General features: G+C 36.0%; 1 protein-coding gene across 13 annotated transcripts in view; it reads right to left on the reverse strand.

Annotated features, from left to right (window-relative positions):
• ANKS1B (ankyrin repeat and sterile alpha motif domain containing 1B) overlaps nucleotides 1-13,468 on the reverse strand; it is a 312,127-nt gene that overhangs the window by 7,948 nt on the left and 290,711 nt on the right. For all 13 annotated transcript variants that reach the window (XM_088141910.1, XM_088141913.1, XM_088141912.1 and 10 more), the window contains 3 exons: nucleotides 13,001-13,072; nucleotides 10,967-11,053; nucleotides 5,873-6,010 (listed from right to left, as the gene is read on the reverse strand). In XM_088141910.1, coding sequence (XP_087998036.1) covers nucleotides 5,873-6,010; nucleotides 10,967-11,053; nucleotides 13,001-13,072 — 297 coding nt within the window. The remainder of the gene's footprint in view (nucleotides 1-5,872; nucleotides 6,011-10,966; nucleotides 11,054-13,000; nucleotides 13,073-13,468) is intronic.

Below are 13,468 nucleotides of genomic sequence, written 5' to 3' on the forward strand. Positions count from 1 at the left end.
ACCGCAGACAGAAACTGCAGCCATGAAATTAAAAGACGCTTGCTCCTTGGGAGGAAAGCTATGGCAAACCTAGACAGCATATTAAAAAGCAGAGACATCACCTTGCCAACAAAGATCCACATAATCAAAGCTATGGTTTTTCCAGTAGCAATGTATGGCTGTGAGAGCTGGACCATAAAGAGGGCTGAGAATTGATGCCTTTGAACTGTGATGCTGGAGAAGACTCTTAAGAGTCCCTTGGACTGCTAGGAGGTCAAACTAGTCAATCCTAAACGAAATCAACCCTGACTGCTCATTGGAAGGATTGATACTGAAGCTCAAGCTCAGATACTTTGGCTACCTAATGCAAAGAGAGGACTCTTTGGAAAAGACCCTGATGCCGGGAAAGATTGAAGGCAAAAGGAGAAGGGGACAGCAGAGGATAAGATGGTTAGATAGCATCACCGAAGCAATGAACATGAAATTGAGCAAACTCTGGGAGGCAGTGAAAGACAGGAAGGCCTGGCGCGATATGGTTCATGGGGTCACGAAGAGTCGGGCATGACTTAATGACTGAACAACAACAATATTGCTAAATGGAGATTTGTATTTCATTCTCAGACAGTTGTGATAGACAAAGCTTACAAATATTGGTGTAGGTGGTTTATTTTTGTAGAGTGAATGATTTTGTTAGCATTTTTATACAGTCAATTATGAAGCTTATTCCATTGGATTACACATGGTTTGTAGGAATGTGCTGATCCCTTTTGGCAACATACTACTTAAAATATTCTGTCTTTGAGATATTTATGATTATGCATTGACTACTGGGTTAGAATGTTCTGCAGTAGCCTGAGAATGAAGAATAAACTATTGAAAACACAGTAGAGAAGTCAGATCGTAATGTTGGGGGAACCTTAACAGAAATCATCATATGATAAATTTTTCAAGCTGACATCATATGGGCTTCAAAAACTCATGCTTTTTATAACATACTTCACAACACCAGCAGTTATTTTAATTAAACTAAGCATCTAAAATTGTAACATCCTCTGAAAGCCCAAAATTAATAGAATATCTGTGATATGCTAAGTATTAAAAAATCATGTATTTTCTGTCTACAGTCTAACAATGGTTCATTCTGCTGTTGGGATTTAATCCCAAATGTATGTCTGCTTTATAGGTTAGAATTTTTACAGCAGAAACACATCTGAGATGATAGCTTGTACTTTAGATTGGTAAATGCAGTATTAGCAAAACTCATTTTTCAAGTTTTGGGCGCACTGAAAATTAACTCACAAAACACAGGAATACTAATAAAAAGCTTAATTCACAAATTCTTTGAGCCAGTGATAAACAGCATTATTGCAGAGATAAAAATTCATATTTTACCAGCATTTAAGGAACTATAGTTATGGCAAATTCACTGGATTTAAGCCAAGATATGAGTCTTCAAGGCTTATAATGCTTGCCTCACAGAAAATATTCTCCTTTTTTGTCAAAAGAAAAATACCCTAAAACTTTGAACAAATTAGTAATTGTCCCAGAATGCAGCACTTCATGCTTGGATAGGTTGAAGTTTTTTGGGCTTTGTGAACTATATGCAAAGCTGGTAGTCAGTTAGCAGTTGCTCGTTGCAACATGAAAGGAACAGTCTTAACTCCCAATTATTTTGTCATGAACAGCAGCAAATTCCTATCTGTTCCCGTCCACCTAGTTACCACTTGGCAGCAGGGTCTCTGATAGGCTGCAGCCCCCAGTCCCATTGCAGAGGCCAACCTAACCCTAACCCAACCAGAGAAGTAGCAGCAGCAGCAGCAGCTACAGGCAGCTTCTTCCATATTCTGTGCCAGAAAGAACTCTTGGTTTTAAATGTCAATGAACCTAGTCAAATCCAAAAGATGCCCTGTCTTTATATTTATTAAATTATTTTTTCTTGAAGTTTTTCCCAAATGGTATTAAATATGGCCTCATTGTTCAAAATGTGATATGAACTGGATATTCAGGCAATTATGAAGATGAAAATCTTATTCAAGATATTCTGCCTATGCATAAAAAAAACCCAGTTGGATTGTCTTATTTCACTTTTGAAATAAGGCAAATATTATTTACAAATACATATGTAAATATTAGTAGTCAGAATAGTTACTTCAACATATGCCCATAGATCTCCATTCCTAACCACAATCATGCTAAAATGACTTGTTGCACAAAAGTATGTAAGAAGTGGAGTCTGTATCATGTATGTGAGCCACACTTCGCTAGATAGACAGACAGACAGACAGACATTTCTACCTTCCTTTATTATGAGAAGCAGGCATCCCATAATAAAGAGATGTGTGCAAATATCCATCATCTACCCAATTTTTAATTTTTTATTGGAAAAACATATTTTGAGGCACCTGGAATTCACAATACATTTTTCCTGCAATTTAATTTTCTGCCTACATTTAGTTGTGTCAGACATAACTACTCAGGAAAAAATTATTGCAATATTTTGTAATGCACTCATCATTTCTTATTAATGAGAGCTTATAGCACTGGGTATTTCTGATAGAAAACAGATTTTTAAAACTTTAAGATATAAATTTGAATTCTCAAAATATGTATGCTGAGAGATTCAAACTACCACTAGTGTATGGGAAAAACAAATGACCACATGCTGCCTTGAACACATTTACTAGGCAAAAAATCCTTTGTGGGAAACCTATTGTATGAAAATATCAATTCTCTTTTAACAAGAATTTCTCTGTCTTCAGAGCATCACGTTAGTACATATTCCTAAGTATACAGAAGACTTAAAAATGCATTATCTTGGTAAATCCAGCAATCCTTTCCTAATCCATTAACACAAGACTAACATGGGGATAGACAACATCCTTGGGGGCAGGAGCTACAGCTGACTAGCCGGTCTGTTACAGGAGGCCTCAGATGAAGATGCACCAACATCAAAATGGATGCGATTGACATTTTTGGCCTGCTTTTGTTACTGGAGTGGTGGTAAGCATGGGAATAGGAGTAGTTCACCTCTTAGAGGCCTTAAGCTCCATACACATGTATGCATATACACACATAGATACACACACGAAAAACAAGCCAAAACTACAAAGCTTAATTTTGGTCATTTTGTGACATGATTCTGGGCCATTTTCAGGGATTTGTGAGGAAGGATAAGCATAGAGATGTGGGTTTTCCAGAAAGAACTAGAACTGAATTTTTTCTATGCAAATGAGTATGATTTGAATTAGCATATTTGTCTCAATCTCCATAATATGCACTAGCATTTGCAGTACACTATTTGATGTGAAAAAAAAATTAAATCTAGTCTATTTTATGAGCTTTGAGCCTTACATACAAATAAACTAAAAGCTTCAATATGTGGACAAAAAATTTATTGGAATGTTAGAAACAATGTTGAGCAGTAAGCAATAAAACAATAGAGATGGTAATTCATATGATGGGCAAATTAGGTTGCAATGTTTCTTCCAGCAGTGGTTTTTCAGTCACATGAGGCACACTGCTTGCAAATATAGTTCTAGCCATTGTCTCGTCTGTTCTTGTCAAGTCATTGTCTTGGTCTTCTTTTAACATTTTGCCAATAAAGGTCAATATGAGACTTGACCATCTTGAAGATGAACTTAAAATGGAAACTACATCTTGTAATTAATCTCTTGAAGTTCAATATTTCCCAAATTATTACTTGAGTTACCAAATTCCTGCAACAAAGCAAAGGGGTTAATATTTTTATCTTTCTGTCCTTTCCCTCCATTTGAAAGAAGACAATGTTGCTCAATTTTTTTAAAAAAACTGCAGTAGACAAGCTTTGTTTTTGTGTTTTACATCAAGAGAATACTGTACATCACAGATCTATACCAGAAAGCTCATCTAGAGTATTCGGCTTTTATCTAGCCTCTTTGCTCAAGTCTAAGTTATGGAGGTAAAATGTGGCAAAGGAATCCATGCTGTTGCCAGCCAGAAGAAAACTTGGAGTTAAAAATTTATTTTATATTATCTAATTCCTCACTTGCTTTTTAAAATCATTTTTTGTAAATCATGATGAATGCTATGACCACAGCTTAGTCATATGCAAATATTAATTAAAACCACCTAGTAGAAATCAGTGAATATACTTACATAGGATTCTTGAAGTAGGCTTCTTTCAGACGAGAGTGCTTCATCACATTGTTCTATTAGCTTTTCAGAAATGGTCTGTGTTCTTTCAGAAAATTTTCTGCATTGCCTTAAATGCTTCTTTATCCTCGTAGTATTATTGGCATAGTCTTCCCAGCAATTTTCTTCTTACCTGCACTGGTTTCTTCATAACAATGCCACACACTTATTGTTGTTTGAGACTCAGGCCTGAGATGAGGATTAGCAGAAAATGTCCCTTTCAAGAATACCCATCAAGGATGATAAGTGAGATGCCAGAATCAAGAGAGTACACATGTGAAACTGCCTATGGCTTTTTCCTACAGGAAGTCTACACGGGCGCTATAGGAGGGTAAGAGATACTTGTCTCTCGTTTCTCTGCAGCTTCTCTAGCTGATTACTTCTCACCCAGCCCCTGGAACCAGAAATCCCTGCTTTTTTTTTTTTTTTTTTAGAATGGACCCCTCCAAAGCAAGTATCATACAATTTCAAAACTGCCAAATTTACCTGAAGACCTCAGAAAACCTACATCTCTGATTAAGATGAGAATGTTTACCACCAAGAGGCCTCTTACTTCCATTCCTACAATTACAATTTAAAGGGAGGGAAAAAAAGTCTAAAATTTGTTCATTTGGTGATTAGCAAAGATCCACTGTGAAATGTTGAGGTGCCAGGACATTATACGCAGCACAAGACTTTCCTGCCCCCGCAATACAGCAGTACATGGTTCCCCTGATTGTATGATATTTTCAAGTTTTATATAGTCAAGTTTTCTTTGGTGGAGCCTCTGTACACAGATTAATGCTATGCAGTTCATTTGAAGGGGCACTTGTTGAACCCATTGCTCAAAGTTCTGAAGTGCTGTGATGGTGTGTGGGAATGACCTCGGGAGACAGGAGGAAGACCCACAGCCTAGGCAACAGTCTGATAAGAGGCAGCTCAGTCTGCAACTAGGGGAAAAGCATGGGAAGCATTTCAGAAGGGACCCTGCCTAGTTTTCCGGAGACTAAAAAGAGAGAAAGGGGGAAATACTTTCAGTCTTACAAGATTCTGTTTAATGTAACCTTACATTAAAGATAGAGGCACTCCTGGTAGTGCTGCTTGTTTGGACTACCTCAAAGGGCTAACAAGTACCATATACTATCAAGGACTCAGTGCGATTGCTTTAAGGGCTTCTCCCTGTTGTCTGAGCCTCTGGGTGCACATACAGAAGACTCTTCTGCCAAGATGGTTGCTGCAGACATGCACATATTTTGCTGCATGATTCATGACAAAATACTTCACTCCGCTGTGGAATCTGCTGTCCCAATATATAGCAATGGCTGCACTTGATATAGCTTTAATGGAGCATGTGGCTGACTAGATGTTGGTTGCATGTTATAAGAGGCAGTATGCTTTGTACATTAGTTCCTGGGAGAATATTATTATGCTCATGTCATACTTTGAACTTTTCATAGGCATCTAGATGGCCATTGTGAAAATGTAGGTGTTTGAACTGATTCACCCTAACTTTCCCTATGCTCTTGACTACATGGGAGAGTTGCAATATATTACTTTTTAAAAAGGAACTTAGTTACAACATGACAATGATATGAAGCACTTATATTAAACCTTTAAATAGTGGTTATTATGCAATTTACTGACCAGTACCAGCACTGCTCTACAGCAACTTTCTTCAGCGCTGAAATTATACAGAAAATGTCATGGTTTGTTAGCTATCCCATAGAAAAAATTATACACCAACCACATCAAAGGCCGTGAACACATGACAGTAATGGTGATTTGTCTTCAAGTCTTTTGTAATATAAGCAAATGTAGAGAGGTCTTCAGGGTCTTGTGCAGCACAGGAAATGTTACGAATCTCATGTTCAGCAATAATATTCTAAATGTAAAGAAAAGAAATAATTCTATATATTTAATTATCCAGTCTAGTTCCCAATGTTTTATAAGTTTTTACATCAACTTGCTAATGCAAATAAAATAATAGGCAAGCTCTACTGTATTCAGCAATAAGCAAAATGTGTTATCTCCTGTCCAATCTTGTGTTAACTGAGGAAAAAGTTCAGTTGGTCTCTAAATATTTAATTTTATGATTGAATTCATTAATAATTATTCCCCTCTCAACTGATATTGAAAGTCACAATGTCAAAAAAAAAAATAGTAAGAATACTGTAGAAATATCTACAATACTTCACAGTTTTCCTTGCATGTTAGTTATTGAACCTGAAGTTTTAATCCATTCTAATGACACTGAGAACAGAAAGGATGTGGTAGTTAATCTAAATTACCAACTGTACAAAAAATTAAAGCATTATATTATAGGATTTGTTAGTAGTTGTTAATATACAAATAAAATTCATGTCCCAGTTTAGTAATTAATATTTAGTTCCTCTATTAGATAGAAAGACAAAATGTTTTTATTAGCTCATAAATATATTATGCTAGAAAGTAAATGGTACAAAATCTTACTTTCTTTAGACTTTCTTTTTAAATTTAGGGATAAGGAAATGAATAAATAAAATGCTGTAGAAATTAAACATAGACATATATTTACACAGGTGTGAAGAAAATTTACTGAACCACATAAACTGAGGGATACTATCCAGATTATTGTAACATACACATATATTTATTTTATTATTTTATTTATGAAATTTATATACCACCTCAATCCAATAGGGCTCTAGACGGTTTGCAACATACATTAGAAAATATAAATCAATATAAATAAATCTGAATCTGGCATCAAAGGCTCTGCATAACCACTGCAGACTTTAACATGGCAAAAAGATATATACCTTTATTACCTCCATTTTATGAATATTTTTTTCATAAAAGTAATATGCATTTGCTTCATTAAAGCTAAGCAACTATTATTCTACAGATATTTTGCCTACAAAAAATCACGAACACATTAATGAATAAGCCTTAATGAGCACCAATTTTTAAAGATCTTTAAACTAACATCTTGATTAAAATCATTTAATTTTATGCTACTGTTGGCAAAACACAGTATTTCAGTTTTTTTCTTACTTTTATTGGTATTTTCAAAACTGTTGGATTAAAACAATATGAATTGTTATTATATTTACACTGAATATAATACACTCCTTCAAATGAAAGCATAAATGTTGCCTTCGGATATTAATTCTATTAGCAATGGTGTTAAGAAAAAGTCTTCAATATTCTCAGAAGGAATTAGAATTGGAAGAGGTGTTTGTGCCAAAATGAAAAACTGGAATAACTTAATAAGCTTTGTCATTTTTAATGTACATTTCCAGCTTAGTTCTAGTTTACTGAAAGGTCTACTAACATTTGAACTCTCAAGTTTAAATCGGAAACCATGGGACACATAAAGCTAGTTCTGATTTAATATAAGTAAAAATAACTAATCTATGATTTAGAATTGTTCATTTGTTGTCATGTAATCTTTTTTCTTTTCCTTTTGTTTTTGTTATTGTATGCTACCCAGAGTTCTTCAGAACCAAAGCAAGTTAAATAAAAGAATGAATGAATAAGCTATTTTTACTTATCAGAAAAATCAGACAATATTATTGTCCTTTTCATTAAAATGAAATGACTAGATACGATCACTCAGTGGAACAATCTAATGCGATAAAATTAAATTGTACTACATTTAGTGAAACTGAGATGCTAGATTTGTATTTTTAGAATTTCAAATGTGCTTTAATTCTCTTGATTGTGCCACAATATATCAAACAATAGTGTTTAAAATGACTTAATCCATTTCCATCCACATTTGCCGGAGGAGGGGACTCATGGCAGCCTCGTGATGACCTAGTATGACAAGAGGATCCTGGTTACAGAATGTACAGTCCCTAACTGGGACCAGAATATCTGTCACTAAGCAAAATGGCCATTAAGCAAAACATCACATGACTGCACCACTAAGTGATGGCAGTTCTGGTTGAGGTCATTAGGCCAGAACTGCACCATCATTAGGTGAGGATCTCACACTTCCCTTGCCCTACCACACTTCCCTCCATTTCAATTCTGCCACCTACCCTTGCCACCCCATGCTGATCTTCGTAGTCGTCTTCCTTCAGCCACTAACAAGGCGCACCTAGCCAATGCAGCTGCTGGCCCTTTGTGAGGCTCTCACACGGCCTCCCTGATGTAGCAGGTAGCAGGGGTAGGTGGCAGTGGCGGAGTGCAGGGTGGCCAAAAGGGAAGAGATGGGGGGGAGATAGGCGAGTGGGGAGAGCTGAAGTGCACGCAGCGGTTGTAAATGTGGGCAGGCTGCCAAGCACCCAAATGTGATCACGTAACCATGGGAGCACTGCAACAGTAATAACTTTGAGGACCAGTCATAACTACCATTCATTCAGTGCTGTCGTAACTTTGAACAGTCGCTGAATGAATGGTCATTAAGCAAGGACTACCTCTACTGTATTATCTGAGTCCCTGGATGCTTTCAGATAATAAAAAGCGTGATTGAGAACAAATGTATTAACAATTTTTATAACAAATCAAGAAACAGTTTTCAATTTGTAACTTTCCTGTGTCTTTCCATTATTAGTTCTGTCCCTTTTATTTTTACCAAAAGAAGGAAAAAATGATAAAGTTGCTCACATTTAGATGTAAATTTCTTCTAACTTTTTTTATAACTAAAGAGAACAAAAAGCCCCATCTGTTTAACCATCCTTTGGGTCCAGTGTTGCAAAACAGCAGCACACATACTTAGTCTTCAGTTGCGTACTTACACAGTACACCTCTGATATTCAAGCTACATAGGTTACTGGTAGCTTTCTGAATACAATTCAAGATACTGGGCCCTATGATTTCTTAGAGACTGCTACTTCCCAATAGTTTCTGCTCTTCTGGAGGGCCTTTGGGGTGCAACTATATCAGTAGTATCACCTCCTCCAATTTTACACATTTTTAGCTTGTATTCTTGTTACTATTATAATAATTTTATTTTGATTTAGTACCATATTTTTAATATGTAAATTATGTAAGCTACCAAGACTCCAGTTGGTTTCAGGTCCTCAGATAAATTTCATAAATCAATAAATAAACAATCTTTTAATAACAAACTTTTTACAAATAATGAATGCAAGTTATTACTCATTTGTTGCAGGAGATATGGATGAATTTCCTTCATTTAGTGCAATCCTTTCACTAAAAAGTATATGTTCTTAGCATTCAATCTGCAATTTTGCATTGCTAAGAAAATAAATGATTGCAATAAGGAGCATTGTATACTGTGTTTATACAATGCTCCTTATTGCAATCAGATTTATAAAATAAAATAAAATAAAATAAAATAAAATACTTCTGGTGTTTATGGCAACATTATATAAATAATGTCTCTCCTCCCCTTACCATTCCTATGGCTAGTTTTTAATGCTACTTTGATCATCATAAAAGAGCAGATGATGCAAGCAAAGCAGTGTTAGAAGAGAATATACACCAGTCTATGCAATGAACTGTGGACCCAGGCATGCACCCACCCACCTTCATGGGTACATTCCTTCCATGTATTTATTAGATTACTGCTAAAATCATGCAACTCTCAGCTGTTTAAGTGACACCCTAAGGTATCATGAATTTTAAGAGAATAGATGATTTCGCTTTTTTGAAATTACTATGAAGGCTCCTAAGAAAGTGTTAAACTCTTTTTCCTCAAAGCAATATTCAGTTACCAAATGAAAGGAACAATTAAAGAGCCCTAATAAGCTCAATTTGTACTTAATTTGGAAATGTATGTAAAAAATGGTGATTATTTCAAGGAAACAGACATAGACACAAGCAGGTTCATGAAATTTCAATACCTTATGCATCTTATTTTGAAGCTGGCCCGGATAGTATGTATTAAAAAAGAAATAGTATTGGACTGTAAAATTATCACTTGGATAAAACAATATTCACTGATCAAATATACATAAAATGGACAAAGCCAGATGTTTACTTTAAGCCAAACTAACATTGGTCAGGTTGTGGATAGACTTGACAAAAAATCATCAATATAGTTCGTTAACTAAGTATGTATACCTTTGCTTATGTCTGATAGCTTAGACATTCTTAATGAGAATTTTAAGCTGTGATTGTAATTAGACAGCTACATCACAAAAGGGAATATGAACAAAACAAAAATAAAACAAATGAAAACGGCATGGATGTAATTACAATATTGGTACTCCTGACCATTTTCATTTGTTTTATTATTTACAATATGTTCAATCATACATGAAAAGCAAAGTGTCTGAACTATGGAATAAAGAATGGTAGATGCCATTTACTTGTGCCAGTTTCAACTTATTTCATGGCAGACTGGGATCATTTTGGAAAAAGTGGAGGCGTATCAATGCTTTTGGCAGCATCTGTATATACAGTATATAATGTGTGATGTTCTGGTTTAAGTTGGACTGCTTTTCTAAAAAAAAAGTCTTCTACTAAAGTCTTGTGGGAGAACGTACTGTTGTGCACAATGGCTATAGGTAGATTTGCAAAAATACTAGCAAGGAAATGTCAGTGACAGCAAGTAGTTCTGGATTTGTTCTGACCATGTTGATTTTTATATTGAATGATACAAATACTTACATTCTTCCACTTTTAATACAAAATTAACTGTCTATGGGACAACACATCCTCTCATAAATATTGATATAATGATATAGTTGTAACTCAGGATATGATTTCATGCATCTGATGAAAGATTATAGTTTATGAAAGCATCAGCTAGAATAAACTTGATCATCTTCAATATGTAATGAGAATCATTTGCTGTGGAAAGGGATGGAGAACACCTATTGGCAACTACTTAAAAAAACTACCTGTCTGCAACTACATGAAACAGGTATGAAATGATGCCTACCTTATTTGTTGCATCAATAAATTTTACTCCTTTGTAAGAGACAGATAGAACAATAGTAGGAACTTTCTTCATTTGTTCTGTAGACTTCTGAAATTAAAAACAGAAAAATTATGAATTGGGGAAGTCTGTTATCTCCCTTCTTCTCCTTAAGATAAATAATATGTTACCTGCTATGGTTGTGCAGTGCTTCATTCAAAAGAAAAAAGATGCTTCAGAGCAAACAGACAAGTTATTGTAGCGCTTGTCTGCAACAAACTATTCCGCCTTTTGTTGTGATTGTGTGGCAGATGTGGAGGGCAGCCATGCAATTCCCCGCAAAAGGAGTGGCTGCTTTAAGGAGCTGCATACAGGTGCTACATTTGAGCCTCTGTCCATTCCAAAGCACTTGTTTTCTTTGCACCTCAAGCACTGCAGCCTATTCCCTGCTGCGGCTGTAGGGAATCTATAGGGGAAATAGTTGAAGTAGGCCCACCAGATGCTAAAGGGAAAAAGGCTCTAATTGACTGTATTTAAAAATGTGTGTGGAGGGGTCTCCTTTCAAGCATGAGGGTAACACAAAACTGAATTCCTTTGCCCTGACTCTGGAACAGTTAACAGCAGAAGTATCTGAACGAGAAGGTAACAGATACAGCTGGATCAACCTATTACCTATTCTGGTGCTTACATTAAAATGTTTGGCTTTCTAGGTCTGCAAAATTTACCATTTTGTAATTATTTGATTTACTGTTTGCTAAGGCATTTGTAAAATACAATTATTTGCTATTTAACAATATGTGATAAGTAAAAATAAAGCATATTTTTAAACAGATTTATTTTAGCAGAATATGCACTTGATAGTGAAATTTCTGGAACACCCTATCTCACCCCAGATACTGCTGAACTACAACTTCCAGCAACCTCAGCTAGCATAGTCAAGCCTGACTTCACTCGAGACATGTGATGGTTGAAGCTCTTAAGTGATAAGCACACATTCGTGCTTACCAGCATGTGTGAACAAAGGATGAAGGGGAACATCATTAGTAATTACAAAGGAACATCATTAGTAATTACAATCTCCTTTGATAGAAAAGCTCCTGGTTGTGGAAGTGACTCAGATATTGGAAAAGTGAGTAAGCTGTGTCCAAGAGGAAAGGGTTAGAAGTCCAGCAGCCAGTGCTATGGTTCAGGCACAGGATTCTCTTTAGTGAACCTAAGCATGTCAGACTTTTCTTGGGATGAGTTTGAAGGGGGAAAGAAGATCATGTCTATTGGCATGGTAAGTTGGAATATAAAACATTCCATTCTGCACTACCCAAGGAAGATTAATTTTAATATATTTTTATTAGTTTTTAACAAACAATATCAGGTAACTACATTAACATAAATCCAAGATACATATAGAGTACCAATCAGCACCCTTAGTGAGAGGTTGTTCTCCTGAACAGGTGACATGATGACATCCCATTTCTTAAGTCTCAGTTCTGAGTTGAAGGAACAATATGACTTTCTTAAGATGAACTTTCCCTTGCTGAACTCTCCTGACATTTCTCGTTCATGCTCAATACCACTAGAAACTACCTTCCCACCATCCAATGACCATGCATGGATGATAGTGTTACCTCTCAGACAGCAGCCCATCTGGATCAAACATTCAGCAAATTATGCTGGGATGGGTCACAGGCTCATGTTACCTGAATGATGCAGACTAGACAGAGATCCACAGATCATTTGAATGTTTCCACTGTCACTACAGCACCTGAACTAAAGTCGTCCTCACCAGCCATCTGCAGCCCACCTACCCACCCTCAGATCTGCTCTCAAGGCCATTCCGTCCAGTGCATAGCCTATGTCAATGTTGCCAACCTGGATGGGTCAGATGAATCTGATGGGCTTGATAACCATCCATAGCACATGCGGTTTAATCTGCGTGGAGGCAATAATGTACAGTGTGAAAACAAACTTAAGGCGGGATATAAATCTAGTAATAATAATGTAGCATTTGCAAATTATAGGCTTATCTACTGTAATCATTTGAAAGAGTAATGGTTTACTCACCCTCATTTTTGCACAGGCATCCTGTGTAGATTCTGTACCTCTTAATTCTTTGACCAGCATTGAACCTAAATACTTAAAGGATAAACAAATAATTTGTTTTCTTTAGTTAAGAACAGTATAAATAATTTAAGTTTTGAAGTGGAATTTGCTATTCTATGTTTTGTACTGAATCATTTACTGTGTTCTCCAAATCATTTGTGGAGCTGCCTAACTGGTAAATTTTAACCTTTTTTGTAACACCTAAGCAGAGTATCTTTCTCTCTGCCCCCACCCCACCCCTTTCTCTGTCCTCTTCCCTTGCCTCATCTTCATCCAGTTTTGTTCCCTACTTTTGCTTCCCTTCCTTGCATAGCTACCCCTTTACTCCCATTTGGCTAATTAATAAACCCCAAAATATCCTTTTCATGTCATATGTCAGTATATAACTCCAAGGTGAGGCCAGACCCATCCCTACCAGCCTTCTACAAA

Source organism: Python bivittatus, unplaced genomic scaffold, assembly GCF_059951505.1.
Source record: "Python bivittatus isolate LINGU-HERP-01145 unplaced genomic scaffold, Pbiv_v1 ctg000330_np1212, whole genome shotgun sequence".
Taxonomy (NCBI): domain Eukaryota; kingdom Metazoa; phylum Chordata; class Lepidosauria; order Squamata; family Pythonidae; genus Python; species Python bivittatus.